We start from the raw sequence: 18,386 nt of genomic DNA on the forward strand, positions 1-18,386 counted from the left end.
TCCCGGCGCCGACCAACGCTAAGCATCCCCCGCTAAGAATCTTCCCTTTCTTTCCGTCGAGGGGCTAATTTTGAACACCCGGGAGCCGGCGGCGCCGCTGGCTGTGGCCGTGGGCTTCGTTCACGGCTCTGAGGCTTAGCACCTCCGCTCGTCCTCCTATAGCATCGGAGGCGCTGTTTGAGGCCGTTGCCAGTCTTCAGGGTGGAGGATCAGTGAACTGATCTTGACACTGTGTCCGCGGGAGCATGCCCCAGGAAGGCGTCGCTGTTCTCAAGACGTGCTTCCACTAGGATTTGCTCCGTCCGACGCAACCCGTTTCAGGTAGTGTACCATGACATCATGTTCTGCGGTTCTCCGCTGTGTTCCGCTTACGCGTGCCGGAATGTTCTAGCGTCAGCGAGAGTGTAAAAGCGACGTGCCGGTGAGACCACTGTCGGTTTCTTGGAAAACCGAGGTCTGCCTACCTGGGTCCCATTACAAGCTATCAATCATGTTTTCTGTAGGCTTATGGATGCATCGCTCGATAAAAAAAAAATTGTCTTCCGTTGCCACTGCATTCTGTGCTATTGTGTTCATTGGTCCAGGAAGTTTTTGTTCTCTAAGTTGAACGGCACTGTGCAGCAAACGGATCGAGTGTTTCTTCCCCTTCGTGTATGTACCTCGCGTGATTCGCGTTGCCAGGTTGTTCTCACCCATGTCCACCCGTGACGAAGCCGCATGGGCGCGTTTCGTATGCGGTGTTGGCAAGCGCGGATGGAGCAATCGTGTTCCTGCACGGTTCATGTTCTGTCGTTTAACTTCCAAGCTCAGTGCCTAGCGCTACAGAGACGACGGCCCCGATCACGGGGACATCGCGGTCGCTCGGGATACGCAGGTGCCGGCGAACAAAGAGTGGAGTAACGTGGAAACGACAACGAACGGCGAGGCACGCAGCTAAGCCTAACGCTGGCCGCCTTGTAAACGCCTCGAGCGAACTGCTTCGTGTGCACTTGATCTCATAATTATCCCTCAGTTTTCACCGTCGCCAACGTTTCAGACCGGTAACAGGGCTGCAAACATGGCATTGTGTGGAAGGCGGTGCCTGAGCCGACAGCAGCGGCTCTGGCTGTCTTTGAAACAAGCATCGTCGTCGTCACGAGCGTGTTTGCGGGAGATGCTAATTTTGGGACCGGCGGCCATCTTGAGCGCATTCTTCGAACAGGAGCTGCCGCTTGTCCACAACGCGTGAGCGCCTCTTCGGGGGAGCAGCGTGTTTTGGTCCGGCCGATGCTCTGGCTTCTTGTCCATCACGTGCGTTTCGGTATCCGTGCGCCGTCGTGCCTTGTGCGTTCCCTTTTCCCGCGTGCGACTTAAATTTTTGTTCCCCTAGCTTGTTGCCAGCCCTGCTCCGAAATAAGTTTGCAAATTCCCGCTCGCACAAGCGGCGATACAACGAAGAAGCCACTTTTTCTTGAGTTTCTATACTGTCCCGCAATGATGGATATAGCTCCGGTGGTGGTCAAGGAACCGCCTGTGAGTTACTTTAAATGCCTATTCTAATTAGCTTATACATCTAGGTCTGCACCACCCTGCCCATGGAACAACCACAAGCGGGAAAATTATCGTTGTATTCGCCATTCGCTTGTTGCCTTATATAGTAACAAAATGCGCTAGTTTTGAATGGGTCTGAGCACTTAAACATGCACATAATGATGGGTGCAATTTCTTTGCAGTACAGTTTTCATCTGCACTACAAAGCGCTCGCTTAATTGCTCTAAGAAACGCAGACATTTTTAAAGCGTGCTTGAGCTAGCGACTATGAGCAGGTGCTGCTAGGTACTTCCTCATCAGTACAAAGTCACACAGCTTCAATCCTCTAAAGAAACATGTTTACAGTGATGCCACGAATAATATTGACCCTACTCCTTAGAATGTAAGCGGGTTCGTTGTGCTCTACGTCTAGTGAAAACAACCGAACAAGCGCGAATTTTGGAAGTATATGCTCTTTTTTTTGTCGAAGAGACTCGGATGATGATGATGAGGGTTCTTATAAGCGTATTGAATTCTATCTGGGGGCTGATGGTCGCTGTACTTAGTACGGGACCTCACTGGCGAATGTCCTTGTCCTTTTGATGAGTTCTCGTTGGCTCCCTATGTCCGAGCTAGGCAGTGCCGCCTACCACTCCTTCTGTGTTGGCTGTTCGATAAAGTCTAAGGTTTGGCTTTTCGCGCAGACCCATACCATGTGGCAGAGGTCTGCTTTCTCCCCATATTATTTGCGTTTCGATTCGAACGAATCCTGGTGTATCGCGTGTAGTCTATACGGACTGTTGTAAGTTTGAGTTTGTAGTTTGTTAAGGCGGCAAGATAGGCGAGCAACACTATGTCGTTTTATTAGCTCCTTGCGAATGGCTAGGTTTTGTCACTCACCAAGTCAAGAAAAATTGCAGTTGGGTGTCCTATTTTCAGTCAGTTCAGTGCATCAAAAAGACACTTGGGACGCGGGTGCCTCCATGCATGCAAGGGAAAACACGTCTCAGTGAAAGCACGCTTGTTACTGTGTAGCAAGAGACGCGAACGAGACACTTTAGTCGCGGAAGGTATACCTTCCGGAAGGTATACCAATATATTGGTACAGGAAGGTGCCGTCTGTCTGTTGCGCGAGGCGCCCATTCTTGTGTTCCACTTCTATTTTTTTTTTGTAATTGACATTATCCTTTTTTCTTTTCTTAATTTCTCACTTGCACATTACTCACCTACATACGGGAGAGCTTATCTGCATGGTAGGAACATGGGCATGCCTATCTCGTGTGTTCCGCTTGCTGCGAAAATTATCAGCAAGACTGAACGAAAATTTATTGAACGAATACTTGTCACGCGTGACGCGGTGCGAACCTGGTGACGTCATCACAACCTGCCTACCATGGCAGATCGCAGTTAAATTAATGACTGGTCGCGAGAGGTTTCGCATTAACCCATTAACGCTATCACATCGTACCTTCAAGGCGGAGCTACAACTGAATCAACAGCAACAGAAAATGCTAACGAATTGAAACGAACTACCGAGGAGCGCCTTAGTGTTTTTCTCTTCTGTTGCTAATCACACGAAGCTAACATTGGCGCACTGGTGGTAAGTAGTAAACTGGTCGCCTGTTTTTTTTTTTTTACATTGGTGCTTTAGCCAGAGCCAAATACACCCAAGGCTGAGAAGCTGTGTGATTATGTAGGAATGGAATGAAGATATTAAAATTTGTCGTCTGCAACGAACTCATAATTTCATATAGTTCTGAAAGGCGCGTTGAGGAATTTTTATGTATTTTCATTTATTCTTACATTCTGTTGTTCTTTTAGTTTGCTTATAATATGAGCGGTTCCTTTTGAATTCCATGTTGTGTCTCCAGGCCTAGAGTATGCATTTAAAAGCCAAAATCAAGGAACGTGAGTACCGGCTGTTAGAGACAGCAGTTTTATCACAGAAATGTTCTTCTCGAGACTTTTAGCGTTCTTCAGACACACTAAGGACGCGTGGCGTCTTCCCATATCTTCAATGTTTCCTGCTCCCGCTTTCAGGATTAAAGTACCAGCCTGGCTCGCCCACGATGGGACCTCAACAGATATCAGGCAAGTGTTCCCGTTCTTTTACTCATGTGATGAAGTTTGTGGGCTTTTATACCCTGCGTACTTCATGATAAAAATGCCAAGGAGCGCGACCGTTTAAACGAAATACTTGGCAAAGCATGAAGATTAGAGATGAACGAAGTTGCCAGCCTGAATCCAGTGCCAGCATTTCAACAGATAAAACTGTTCTTTTCAAGGCAACAAAGGTCATCCTTGCCAGTGTCTTCATGCACTGAAAACGCTCAGTTTCTGAGGACATAAGTGGAGCGATAACAGAACCCCGTTTTCGGTAAGATGGCTCGACTTGCGGAATTATTAGCTGCAATTAAAGCTTTGAGACCAGGGCTAGGATCGCACAGTTATTTCTTGCACTTGTCGTCGAGAATTCCTGCTAGCGTTAGTAATGAAAGTGCGCGTGGGTACTAGAAGGGCAAGTTATTTGACCAAGACGGCAAAGGAACATAGCTTTGGTAAACGCATGCATTAGTTAAGGTCCATGGCTGCTTGACGGGCGGTGTAATGCGACGAGTGCTGAGACGCAGACCGTGAATGCGGTCATCGCGGCACTTGGTGACCGGCCGTTGCTTCCGCAGGACCAGGCAGGTGCTTCATGGTGGCCCACGACGTCTCCAGGAGGGAAAGGTCTCCGACAGCACCAGGAGGGTGCGCCTCCGCGCTGCCCAAAGCGCGTGCCCCTCGCTTGCAGTCTTCGTCGCCGTCATCGCTGTTCGAGGAGCTGACGGCAGGGCCTGCGCAAGACGACGGGACCCCGCAGGAGTTCACCCGCCTGACGCCCACCAACCTGGCACGTTACCAGCTATACCTGTCCAGGACGGAAGACAGTGCTTCGTCCATGGAGGAAGTGGTGCGAACGAGGTCTGGCAGGACGCTCCGCATGAGACCGACGAGGCAAGTTTAGTTTGCATCCCGTGACATGTGTATGCCCCCCCCCCCCTTTTTTTGTATAACAATGCGTGCTGACTTGCCACAGTGGCTCTGGCATTTGGTTAATGATACCAAGCTCGCGTAATTAAATCCCGGCCACGGTGCACAGCACAGCTAGCGTGCACAGCGTGGTTTTGCGCGCGTGATAATCTATTAACTGTTAACCAGTTCACGTGCCAGCCACCGCCAACGTCGTTCTTGCCGCCTCCGCCGCGGAGTTTCTCGCCACGCACGCCCGGACGGGCACGCCGCGGGAGGCGTGTAACTCGACACGCTGCAGCCGCGGCTCGGGCCGAACCCTCCGCGCGGCTCCAGCCCCGTCCCACCCATGGAGAAGAGCGTCTAAGCGCTCGCGGCGTGGCGGTGCGCCTCTGCGCGGCCTGCGTGAATGCTGGTCTCCTTTTTTGCTTTTGTTGTTGGCTTGTTTTTGCGTCTCGTGCGCTACGCTTCTGGTTGGTGTGGCGTGTTACATACTTTCCTTTACTGCGCAACGTAAGACCGCCGCCACGTGCGACGAGCCGGAAGCGACTGAGCGCAGTTGAAGGGAACTAAAAAGCGACACGAAAGCAAGCGAGCGCCATGCGGCGGAAAATGTGGAGGCCCACGCGTAAATTTTCAGGTGGCGCGTCAAAGCTACGACGGGCTACAGAGTTATCTGTTAGCAGTGTATCTCGCTATACGGTCACAGTGTACGTTCATACTTCAGTCGTGTTTGTAGCAGATGAAACGCGTGAGGCTCTCGCAAAGACTGATCATCTGTGCGTCCCTGTCGGCCTACACTATATGCTGACGTCACTCACTTAGCGGTTACGGGAGCTATAGCACTGCAGTGTGAGACGTCGTTATTGTGGCGATTTGTGATGTGCTACGTGCCTTGCGGGGTGAGCACTGCCTGCTAACAGCGAGTCTTATCGCTTATACGTTCTATGCTGTTGCTACGATGTGTGGGGAAATTACAGCTGGGACGGTAGCAATGTCACTCTTCTCCTTGATGCCACTGGTTCTTTTCTCTGCTTTGAGGCAGACGTTTACAAGGGAACACACGAGATGAGCGCCTCTAGTTAATTAGTTATTGCACCCCCCCCCCTTAAGTATTGGATGGCGAAAAGATGCATACGCTCAAAAGGAATATAATAATAAGTAAACAGTAACGCGATACCTTATAGAGAGAGATGTATTTAGAACCTGAAAACCATAGATACCAAACATATTATACCGCGTTTTTCAAAATCTTACTTGTGCCTTCAGCGCGTGCGATATTTGGAGAGAACACCTCCACTGCATCATTTGCCAGTTGCATTCGTCCTATGTCCTGCCTTGTGTAGTTGCAATTCGCGCGGACTTTTTCTATGTATCGAAGAGTTTACAATGTAGCCTAGCCGAACAACAGTTTACACTCGATCCTCCTCAGCGGTCCCCCTTTTGCAAGGTGCGTGCAGCTGCATCCACGTGCCCCGATCGTGACGTCACAGTGCGCATGCGCAGGTGCCGCCTGCAGGAGCGCCCCCGCAAGAAGCGCCACGTGCTGCAGAGCATGGCCCGGCCGCTCAAGAAGTGGCTCATCCGCCACCGGGACAAGCCGTACCCGAGTAAGGCCGAGAAGCTGGCGCTGGCCATGGGTTCCCACATGACCCTCGAGCAGGTCTCCAATTGGTTCGCCAACGCGCGCCGCAGGCTCAAGAACACGGTAAACACGTGGTGCCCTCGCGATTTGCCGTTGTTCATCGTTGAGTTCACTGCGGGATACAGAACAGCAAGGAGAAAGAGCCCGTCGCGTTCTGATCTAGGACCGGTACGCAGTTGGAACACTAGCCGGAAAGGAAGGATAGATTCATGCATGTGTTGAATCTATGCATCTATTATCATCGAGGATGTACGGCCAGTGTACTCACGCGTGATCACTGCATTTGCCCTTTGGTTTGAAAGTGCGCATGCTATGAATATACTACTTTCGGGGCACAGTGGTAAATAGAGTACTATACTTACCTTCAACAAAAATATCTCCAGGCGAAAACGAAAAAAGAACAACTTACCTGCAAAAGATGAAAAGGAAACGCTACATTGCAGACGGAGGACCGTCGGTGCTTTGTGCACCCCTTGCAGTTCGTGAACGGACGAGTACGCAGACGCTTTTTAGTGTGAAAGCACTACATCCTAGCAATCCTGAAAAGGCCGATGGGTCTCTGAGGCTTTGACTTTTACCCTTGACATTTGAGATAAAATGAGCTGGATGCAGTGTGGCTAGGAGAAGGTCGCGTAGTACAAAAGTTTAAAAGAAATTCTACTGGAGATGTGGTGGCTACTGTATGTTGACGTGCAATGAAAAGTTTTAACAAAATTGAAGACTGCGTGGATGCTGCGAGGTCACGTGGTATGAAAGTTTAAAGAAATCCCCTCGTGTGCGGTGGTGCTAATGTAACTGTCACGTGGTATGAAAGTTGCCTTGTATACTGTGTGGATACTGAAATGGCCACGTGGTGTTGCTGCTTGAATGGTCACGTGATATGAAAATCCCAATACATAATGTATGGTCACAATGGTTTCGCACTGAAAGCACGGAAGTAGTCTTAAGTGCCCTCCTTAATTTTTTCGTCATGATGTCATGGTAACGTGAACACAGCTATCGGAAATAAGCCTTCAGTCATCAACTGGACACCTCATATCGACTGCACTCCTCAAGCACTGCGCTACGGATTAGGCAGCCCGGGGCGTTCCGCTAAGCCGCTGTATATATGCTCAAGTGTTACAGTAATACTGCAGCATCTCATCTGCGCGTATCTTATGCATCAAACCCAAAAGGAAGAGTCCTATTAATGTATATGGAGATAAGTGCCCACCCTTGACAGCAACGGGACTAAACTATACAGGGAGAGCGCGCCACCGTAGGATGGTCATGCGAATAACTTCGGGGGACTCGCCAGTGGCAGGTCCGCGCAGCTCTCGTCGTCGATATAAACCAGTTTCTTCTGTTTTCTATCTTTTTTTTATCAGGTTTGTGCTTTTGTGATCAATGTAAATGTTTATTATCTTATGACGGAACGCATTAAGGGAGATTCGTGTGTCGACGCACAGGTGTACATTCCTGGAATGAACTGGGGCGACCGAATCCGCCAGTACAACAACTTCATCTCGGGCAACACCGAGCCGCTCAGCATAAGCTCGGACGACAGCATCTGGGACAGCGACTGTGAGCAACACGACGGTGGCTGCGTGGACGAGAAGGGAAGCCTAGCGCAAGGTATGCTACACGCGATCCCTTAATTCTTCAGAAGAGTAATTCATGAACGTTGCTTCGCTGTACCAGGTGTAACACGGATCATTATTTAAACCGTCAGAGGGATTCACACTGCCTCTTGCACAGTAGAGAGGCCCAGCATGTTCACTGTGTGTGTGTGTGTGTGTGTGTGTGTGTGTGTGTGTGTGTGTGTGTGTGTGTGTGTGTGTGTGTGTGTGTGTGTGTGTGTGTGTGTGTGTGTGTGTGTGTGTGTGTGTGTGTGTGTGTGTGTGTGTGTGTGTGTGTGTGTGTGTGCGCGTGCGTGTGTGTGTGTGTGTGTGTGTGCGTGCGTGCGTGCGTGCGTGCGTGTGTGTGTGTGTGTGTGTGTGTGTGTGTGTGTGTGTGTGTGTGTGTGTGTGTGTGTGTGTGTGTGTGTGTGTGTGTGTGCGCGCGTGCGTGCGCGCTTGCGCTTGCGTGTCCTGCGGAGAAAAACTGATGACTACGTCGACTATTCTGTTGTTCCGAGCTTAGAGCGAAAGAGTAAATAACTATGGAATGATGGCTGTCAAGGCACGAGTTTCATGATTTTTCGAGTTTTTATACAGCTAACGAATATTATCATCACAATCATACTTTTTTCCATCACACTCTTGATTTCTCTGCTTCTACTCGTAGTTTTCTGTCAGCAAAATCCAGTACAAACATCATCCTAACATACAGAGATGAAGACATAGGTCCTTCAGATAAACCCATGTACTTTACGTGAACTATTACAACTGACTAGCATGCACTGAACGCAAGTTCGGCACTCAGGTTTATCTTTAACCGCAGATCGTGCTAGCTAGCAGAAAATAGTAAGCAGGTTTGGAAGGCGGGAAAGTTGGCATACACTCATTAAGTAAACCTGCGTGGCTTATGCACACTTCTCGAATAATATTAATAAAAACAAAGAACAGACGCGTCGCATGGAAAAGTAATATAAAAAAAAATGTTGTATATGGTGTGGTTTCTTTTGGTTTTCCCTGCGGTGCACATACGCTCCTTTCTGTCCCATTTGTGCATATCGTGTGTAAACTGAAATTAATTTTAGTAGTGCAGGGTATGTTGCTGGGCGAGTTGGTGGTGATAGAACATCATGGAATCGCAGCGCTAGCAGACAAGGACACAGGGAGGACACAAACACACACTTGTGCTGAACTGTCAACTTTATTTTGAACTTGTGTGAACTGTGCCTTATATGTAACAGAAGGGCATCTGTGCAGTAGATACGCTTGCGTGTTAATGCCCTTCTGTTACATATAAGGCACGGTTCAGACAAGTTCAAAATAAAGTTGACAGTTCAGCACAAGTGTGTGTTTGTGTCCTCCCTCTGTCCTTGTCTACTAGCGCTGCGATTCCATGATGTTTAATTTTAGTTGGTACTCTACGCGTTTCTCTCCCCCTTGCCTCCACCGTGTGTGTTCCGCACTGTTCTAAAAAAAATGTTTTAGACTGGTACTCTTCGGACAAGAACATCCAGGAATCTACTCGCCTAGGAAGCAGACTTGCAATTGAACAAAACCAGCAAAGAACGCCAACAAGGCGCTCTTCATTCATCGTACTTGTGTGCTGCGCAGGTGCGAGGCGCGAGAGCCAGCCCCGCGTCGAGCTGTTCGAGCACAGCTACTCGTCCAACGCGCTGCATAAAGGGGGCGGCCTGCACGCTGCGCTGACCACCGCCACACCGCCGCGGGGGGCTCCGAAGCGAGCCCGCTGCCCCGACGGTGAGTCGGGGCCCGGTGGCAAGCGGCCGCGACCCTCGTGCGACTCAGACAGCCCGTCGGAGAACGACGACGAAGACTCGGACGACGACTCCACCACAGCGGAGCCCGCCGATGAGCCGCAGCCGGCGCCTCCTCATCCACCTCCTCAGCGTCGTACGTACACACATATACACACAGTATTCACTTGTGTGGGTAAAAAGTGCAAATCACAGGATGGTTTCGAGTGCGTGACGCGAACGTTTGCGCTTTTTCCGTGGCGTGACAACAAAGAGAGAAGACGGGCGCCGGGCCGGGGGTCACTTGTACCCATCCTTGTCTGGCGGGGGGTTTCGAACCGCGGCCAAGGCGGACGTCCAAGCCACTAGTCCACCTTCCAGTCACCTCCCACGCTATCTACATTTTTCTCCTTCCACTCTCTATCTCTCCCCTAAAAGTGAACAGAGGTATTTTCCTCTCTCTACTTCGCCACGAGCCAACTGTGGCAGGTGGCGCTGCGAACGCCGACGACGGCGTGAAACTGAGGAACGAGCTGACAGAGCCATCGCTCTAAATGTGGAAATGCAGCATCTGCGAGACTAAGCCTGAACTCAGTGTCGCGTAATATCTTGGAGGTGTTGATGGTGCTCGCAAGACCATGACTGTTCTTGCGTATGCAGACACGATGCCGTAGATAAATATAACTCCAATCTTGGTACTAGCCTCTCTTGCTACACCTTCTTCGTCTAAAGAAGGGCAAATTTTCATTTTTCTGCAAACAACTTGTGCCCAGATTCTCGCTAATAGCGTACTAACAGATGTTCGTGCGAAGATTTACAGGGAAGAAAAATGTGGAAGAGGCAGCAAAACGGGTTGAGAAGTGAATATGAGACGCACGGATAAGGACGCGCAGAAAGCTGAACTGAGCAGTCTTGTGATACAGCCAATCTAGAATGCACGAAGGATTAAGTACAACAAGAACTCAGGTAACAACAATGAAAGGCGTACGCTATACTTACGCTATTATTCTGAATGGTGCGGGACGTTATGTAATGCGGCCTTTTCTGGCCATGGGCCTGTGTCTCGCTTGGAGTCATTTATGAGAAATGGTGCCGCCGCGCGGTACTGTACAGTGTTCTTCATTGCGCATTATGGACCGGTTGCTTGTAGACTGCTGCAGCAAGCACGCTTCTTCGCACACTACCCGGAAGTGTGTGGTCTTTTTTGCGAGGAAATGAGCTTGCCGAAAAACTGCTGCAAATTGGTTTCTTTGGGAAATGTAAGGCGCAGTAATTGTCGCACTCTCTGGGGGCACCTGAACCGCGCAGTGATGGCAGGGATTAAGAACGGAGTGCAAAAAAAAAAAGAAAACGTTATGAACTCATGTCTCAGATTCGGGCTAGTAGCTGTAATCCAGCTATACTTGAAGACCGGCGCTGGAGAGGGGATGAGGCTGGGAGATTTGTCCCATGTTTACCTATGCTGATTGGGTGTCCACGCTAAGCAGGGTGTCGATGTGGTGACCCCAGCGGAAGCCGGTGGTGACCAGGTCGCCTGAGGAGTGAAATGAGGCAGAGAGAAATACGCGCCGTAGTGGAGGGCTCCGTATTATTTTCGACTGTATAGCTGGCGCTCTTTAACTTGCTTTGACATGGCACGTCACACGCCTTCGTAGAAATGCGGCCGACGAGGTGGTCGAGTATTCTGCGCTGCTGGCTAATCGGGCTGGTACCGAAATCTCATTGTGTACGCGCTGTTCATATTACCGAGAAAAGAGTGAATGATGCAGATAAAAAAAAAAATAGAGCCTTCTTAACCGCATTGTTAAAGAAAATGCGATAACATTTGCAAGTTGACCCACCCATAAATATTGCGAGCCGCCGCGGTGGCCGAGTGGTTATGGCGCTCAGCTGCTGACCCGAAAGACGCGGGTTCGATCCCGGCCACGGCAGCCGAATTTCAATGTAGGCGAAATTCTAGAGGCCCGTGTACTGTGTGATGTTAGTGCTCGTTAAAAAACCACAGTGGTCGAAATTTCCGGAGCCCTTCACTACAGAGTCCCACATAGCCTGAGTCGCTTTGGGACGTCAAACACCATAAACTAAACTAAATTAAACCAAACATTTTAAAGGACCCCCTAAAGTTTGGAAGTAGGCCCATCCCGGGAAATGGATTAAGGTGGATAAGTGAGGAATAGTGGGCGGATGAAGGTGCGAGGGTGGGTCCGGTTAGTATAATCTCATAAGATCATTCAATGAAAGGTACTTAACATTCTAGTTTGTCATCATCATCAACCTGACTACACCCACTGCAGGGAAAAAACCTCTCCCATGTCTCTCCAATTAACCCTGTCCTTTGCCAGCTGCGCCCACCATATGCCTGCAAACTTCCTAATCTCGTCCGCCCACCTAACCTTCTGCCGCCCCCTGCTACGCTTGCCTTCTCTTGGAATCCACTCCGTTACCCTTAAGGGCCAGCGGTTGTCTTGCCTTCGCATCACATGCCCTGCCCAAGCCCATTTCTTCCTCTTGATTTCGACTAGGATGTCATTAACACGCGTTTGTTCCCTCACCCACTCTGCCCGCTTCCGGTCTCTTAACGTTACACCTATCATTTTCTTTTCCATGGCTCGCTGTGTTGCCCTTAACTTAGGCTGAACCATTTTCGTTAGCCTCCACGTTCCTGCCCCGTAGGTGAATACCGGTAAGATACGGCTATTGTACACTTTTCTCTGGGGAATATTAATAACCTGCTATTCATGATCTGAGAGAACCTTCCATATGCGCTTCACCCCATTCTTATCCTTCTAGTTATTTCCCTCTCATGATCCGAATCAGCTGTCACTACCTGCTCTAAGTAGACCTTTACCACTTCCAGCACCTCGTTGCCAATTGTGAACTGCTGTTCCCTTGCAAGACTATCGAACATTACTTCGGTTTTCTGCATGTTAACTTTTAGACCCACCGCACTGCTCGAACTCATTGACCATGATTTGCATTTCATCTCCTGAGTGACTCAACAAGGCAAAGTCATCAGCGAATCGCAGATTATTTAGGTATTCTCCATTAACTCTTATTCCCAACTGTTCCCAATTAAGGCCTAGTTCTCCAATTTGCAAATATGGCGGTGGTGATGACGTCATGACCCTCTCGGGCAATCAGGGGATTTTATTATGAGAAACCGAGTGGTTTTTGTAAGACGACAACCTAAATGCTATCACATTAAAAAAAAAATTCGTCCTGTTCTCTTCTATTTCTCTGATCATCCTATTTCATCATATAATGCCCTATATACACTAAACTCCCCCTGCCAGGTCCACTGACAGCGCCTCCCCAGGCGGCTCCACCGTGCGGCGTCAAGCGGCGCCTGTTTGATTCGCCAGACTCGTCCTCTCCGGCTTTCAAGAAGTACAAAACGAGCATGCTGCTGCGCTACATCGGCGCGGACGAGCGCGAATCTCCGGGCGGCGGCAGCCAGGCGGCGAGCAGGCAGCCCCGGCCATTGACCGCCAAGCGGCCGCGCGAAGAGCAGCAGCCAGCCGCCAAGACGGCTGAGCCCAAGAAGGCTGCGAGAGAAGGTACGCGCACTGTGTGGCGATGCTGAAAATGAAAATCGGTTTTGATGCGGTAGCATTAGAACCCCCAAGTCGAAAAATCCGTCCGTCCGTCTGTCTGAAGCCTCGGTTGGCAGGTGGAAAAGTGTATAGAGGAGTGGAGAGGGAGACATAGAGGGAAAGCGGGCGTGGAAAAACAAATAGGCAGACAAAAAGCGAGGGGTTACGGCGTTGTACACTGTGATCGATGGATTGGATCGGTAGAGGGAAGTGGGGTACGGCGTGCCACACGATGACTCGCTGATTGGATCACTCCACCATCTGGCACGTTCTGAATCCGTCAGTGGCAGTGCCTGGTCCGTCCAGAGGAAACACTAATGCTTACGCATACTCTGCCGCATAAATCGCATTAATTGTCTATATATATATATATATATATATATATATATATATATATATATATATATATATATATATATATATATATATATATATGAAAAGAAAGGCGCAGTAACTGTCTCACTTCTTGGTGAACACCTCAAATGCGCCATGAGGGAGGGGATCAAGAGGGGAGTGAAAGAATTCAGAGAGAAAGAGGCGCCGTTGTGGAGAGCTCCGAAATAATTTCGACCACTCGGGGATCTTTAACGTGCACTGACTTCGCACAGCACACGGTAGCCCTTTTCGTCTCGTCGTGTGTGCGCTTGCTCAAACGAAACGCCTGAGGGAAGGGGAACAGGCAGGAATGCTGACGGTGCAGCCGCGGGCTGTAGTTTCTTGAAGACGGGACAGAGAATGAGACGGATACCTGCGCTGCCTCGTTCTCTGTCCCGTCTTCAAAAAGCACTGTTACTTCTTTTCCGTTAACATGTACTAATCAGCCCGTATTATCCCTCTTCTGTAGTTTCTCTAGCTCACACATGGGACTCACAATAAAAGTACTCACACAGTGTTCAAACATGCGCAGTAGTGGGCAGCCTGCACTGACGACGGGGTAGCGAAACCCGAAGACCCTGGGGCTGAAAAAGGACATTTAGCGGATTGTGCCCATGTCGAGAGTTGAAAGGCATATATATGCACGTATGACGGAGTGTGTAGTGTCGTGATACGTCGAGCACTGGCTGGGAACTGCTAAAGTAAAAAAAAAAAACTAACAGTTTCTTGCTCGGTTTAATTTAGACCGCAGAGCTATGACCTACGTCGCCTTGGAATGCTCCAGGCATGGGGGAACGCTGTGGGCTAATTTTGGTCACATGGCGTTCTCTAAAGTACGTCGAAATATCAGCACACAAATGTTTTTGTGATGCGTCCCCTTTGAGATTCGGTCGCAACTGAGGGAGATCGAATCCGGCAGGCTTAATTCTCTCTATTTCACTAAAGAGCTTCTGTCTCTCTAGTAAAACGCACAATGGACAGATAATCACACACAGCGCATCGTGTATGTGGAACTACCAACAAGACGGAGTAACTACTGTTGGTTGTGCAACATATATCCGCTGAGGTATACCTCTGCTACAGATGGTCGGATCACTAAAAAAGTTTCCTTCAATTTGACACATGTGTTCCTTTGTCAAGCTGCACTTTGCCTGTCGATTCACCGCCTCCTTAACCATGCTATTCCGTTTGGCCTTTGTCACGCGTCTTGTCATGCGGCCTTCATGTGACTTTTTTTTTCCTTTTCTCGTGTAGGCCAGAGACCAGCGGCAAAGAAAAGAAAGTGTGCTGCTGAGCCACCCAGGTAACGATACACCTGTGGGTGTTGAGTCTCGTATAGCCTGCATAAAACGACGAATGCGCCTTGCGAGCATGCATGCTTCCTTCACCTTCCTGGTTCGCAGTGCTCTGCGCTGGACGGAGATCGAGGCGGCCGAAGCGCTGACGCACCTGTCGCAGTCTTCGGCGCTGTGCTGGTCGCGGCAGCCTCAGCAGCAGCGGGTCGCGTAGCCAACGGCAGTGCCGCGCTGAGCCGGCTTTCAGTCTGTGATATCGACGCCATCAATCGCCCACCACGGCTTGCAGCCTCGCCTCTTTGTGTTGGTGAAATGTCGATAAGCAATGGGGCATGGTGAGTGGGGGGGGGGGGGGGGGGGGGGGAGTGGGGGACACGTGTAAAAACGAACTGTGGGCTTCTCTTGTCGGTCTGAACAAGGAATACGCGTGTAAAGTTGGATTAGTTCTGACCTCTTTTGCTTCTCCGTATTTTGTAGTACAAGCGATTCTCAATGCCAACAACGTTGCCGTGGTAGCAACACGAAATGTAATGTCAGTAATGTGCTGTGCCTATAGCCCCGCTCTCACAACCTGCTCTTTTGCGTCCCGACGGATTCAATCAAGTGTATAGGACGTCCCGTCAGAGACAGACGCCATGTGTGCTTCGCGCTTTTCTCAGTTTGCTTAGCAGGGCGCTGCGTTTTCGTGTGGCAATATAGATTAGGTTTTTGCACGACAGTTTTTTCGGTGCATTAAAACGTTCAGCTGCCAGGAGAACGCGAAGAGAGTGGATGTCTACAAGTGATTGATCTCAAATGGAATAGTCTTGCACTACTGTTTACGCAGTTCGAATCTTGGTAAATAATTCTTGTAAATCTGGCTTCGTTCAGTGAAGGCACTGCTCTTAAAACACTGGTGATCTGCCTACCAAAGAGCGGTATGGCCTACAGCCTTTCGCGAATGTAATGTTGGCTTGTTATGTGGTGCCTTTGAATGATGCAAAGAACAACTTTATTTTGGACTACATTATGGATGCGTGAAAAAAAGCTTTTTTCCCTCTAAGGCCAGTTGGAACTCCGCCGAGTCTGAACGTGGCCAGGATGAAGAGGCAGGGGTAGGGATAGAGAGACATATTGACAGAGTTACACGTGTATAGAATGTGTTTTGGTATCCACTCAGATCTCCGGACATTTTGTAGAATGAGCTGTGTCACTCCATCCGAAGTTGCAGAGCATTAGACAAGATTACGCGGGTTCATTGTGAAGGATCGTGGCCGCATCGTGTCGTTAAGAAACGAGTCGCTCCTGTTCTTGTCGTCCCTGGCGTGGTATAGACTCCCGCAAACACAAGAACGCAAAAGCTCGTCTGAAAAACGCCATAACCCGAGAGTGTCACTACCACGAACTCGCCGATTGCTCTCCTTGAAAGGCTAGTATATTTTTCACTAAAGATATGCACCTCGCACGCGACTGCTTGCTTCCGTTGCCGTCCCTGGCTTGGTATAGACTCCCGCAGACGCAAGAACGCAAACGCTCGTCTGAAAAACGCCATAACCCGAGAGTGTCACTACCACGAACTCGCCGATTGCTCTCCTTGAAAGGCTAGTATATTTTTCACTAAAGATATGCACCTCGCACGCGACTGCTTGCTTCCGTTGCCGTCCCTGGCTTGGTATAGACTCCCGCAGACGCAAGAACGCAAAAGCTCGTCTGAAAAACGCCATAACCCGAGAGTGTCACTACCACGAACTCGCCGATTGCTCTCCTTGAAAGGCTAGTATATTTTTCACTAAAGATATGCACCTCGCACGCGACTGCTTGCTTCCGTTGCCGTCCCTGGCTTGGTATAGACTCCCGCAAACGCAAGAACGCAAAAGCTCGTCTGAAAAACGCCATAACCCGAGAGTGTCACTACCACGAACTCGCCGATTGCTCTCCTTGAAAGGCTAGTATATTTTTCACTAAAGATATGCACCTCGCACGCGACTGCTTGCTTCCGTTGCCGTCCCTGGCTTGGTATAGACTCCCGCAAACGCAAGAACGCAAAAGCTCGTCTGAAAAACGCCATAACCCGAGAGTGTCACTACCACGAACTCGCCGATTGCTCTCCTTGAAAGGCTAGTATATTTTTCACTAAAGATATGCACCTCGCACGCGACTGCTTGCTTCCGTTGCCGTCCCTGGCTTGGTATAGACTCCCGCAGACGCAAGAACGCAAAAGCTCGTCTGAAAAACGCCATAACCCGAGAGTGTCACTACCACGAACTCGCCGATTGCTCTCCTTGAAAGGCTAGTATATTTTTCACTAAAGATATGCACCTCGTACGCGACTGCTTGCTTCCGTTGCCGTCCCTGGCTTGGTATAGACTCCCGCAAACGCAAGAACGCAAAAGCTCGTCTGAAAAACGCCATAACCCGAGAGTGTCACTACCACGAACTCGCCGATTGCTCTCCTTGAAAGGCTAGTATATTTTTCACTAAAGATATGCACCTCACACGCGACTGCTTGCTTCCGTTGCCGTCCCTGGCTTGGTATAGACTCCCGCAGACGCAAGAACGCAAACGCTCGTCTGAAAAACGTCATAACCCGAGAGTGTCACTACCACGAACTCGCCGATTACTCTCCTTGGAAGGCTAGTATATTTTTCACTAAAGATATGCACTTCACACGCGACTGCTTCCGTTGCCGTCACTTGCGTGTTATAGACTCCCGCAGACGCAAGAACGCAAACGCTCGTATGAAAAACGCCATAACCCGAGAGTGTCACTACCACGAACTCGCCGATTGCTCTCCTTGAAAGGCTAGTATATTTTTCACTAAAGATATGCACCTCACACGCGACTGCTTGCTTCCGTTGCCGTCCCTGGCTTGGTATAACCTCCCGCAGACGCAAGAACGCAAACGCTCGTCTGAAAAACGTCATAACCCGAGAGTGTCACCACCACGAACTCGCCGATTACTCTCCTTGGAAGGCTAGTATATTTTTCACTAAAGATATGCACCTCACACGCGACTGCTTGCTTCCGTTGCCGTCACTTGCGTGTTATAGACTCCCGCAGACGCAAGAACGCAAACGCTCGTATGAAAAACGCCATAACCCGAGAGTGTCACTACCACGAACTCGCCGATTGCTCTCCTTGAAAGGCTAGTATATTTTTCACTAAAGATATGCACCTCACACGCGACTGCTTGCTTCCGTTGCAATCCCTGGCTTGGTATAGACTCCCGCAGACGCAAGAACGCAAACGCTCGTCTGAAAAACGCCATAACCCGAGAGTGTCACTACCACGAACTCGCTGATTACTCTCCTTGGAAGGCTAGTATATTTTTTACTAAAGATATGCACCTCACACGCGACTGCTTGCTTCCGTTGCCGTCACTTGCGTGTTATAGACTCCCGCTGACGCAAGAACGCAAACGCTCGAATGAAAATCGCCATAACCCCAGAGTGTCACTACCACGAACTCGCCGATTGCTCTCCTTGAAAGGCTAGTATATTTTTCACTAAAGATATGCACCTCACACGCGACTGCTTGCTTCCGTTGCCGTCCCTGGCGTGGTATAGACTCCCGCAAACGCAAGAACGCAAACGCTCGTCTGAAAAACGCCATAACCCGAGAGCGTCACT

At 49.7% G+C, this 18,386-nt stretch overlaps 1 protein-coding gene across 1 annotated transcript; it reads left to right on the forward strand.

Moving 5' to 3' along the window:
- The first annotated feature begins 90 nt into the window (after positions 1–90).
- LOC144126007 (uncharacterized) lies at positions 91–17,915 on the forward strand. Its single transcript, XM_077659872.1, has 9 exons — positions 91–321; positions 3,550–3,600; positions 4,191–4,506; positions 6,028–6,229; positions 7,615–7,780; positions 9,373–9,672; positions 12,809–13,072; positions 14,738–14,786; positions 14,887–17,915. The coding sequence occupies exons 2-9, from the start codon at positions 3,579–3,581 to the stop codon at positions 14,990–14,992; spliced, it is 1,425 nt and encodes a 474-aa protein (XP_077515998.1). The 5' UTR covers positions 91–321; positions 3,550–3,578; the 3' UTR covers positions 14,993–17,915.
- The last annotated feature ends 471 nt before the right edge of the window (positions 17,916–18,386 follow it).

Source organism: Amblyomma americanum, chromosome 3 (assembly GCF_052857255.1).
Source record: "Amblyomma americanum isolate KBUSLIRL-KWMA chromosome 3, ASM5285725v1, whole genome shotgun sequence".
Taxonomy (NCBI): Eukaryota; Metazoa; Arthropoda; class Arachnida; order Ixodida; family Ixodidae; genus Amblyomma; species Amblyomma americanum.

Bases quoted from the DNA above. Each gene is read 5' to 3' on its own strand.
- LOC144126007 (XM_077659872.1), top strand. From the start codon at position 3,579: ATGGGACCTCAACAGATATCAG. The intron at 9,673-12,808 runs GTACGTACACAC...TCCCCCTGCCAG, and splicing joins TCATCCACCTCCTCAGCGTC to GTCCACTGACAGCGCCTCCC. The intron at 14,787-14,886 runs GTAACGATACAC...CCTGGTTCGCAG, and splicing joins TGTGCTGCTGAGCCACCCAG to TGCTCTGCGCTGGACGGAGA.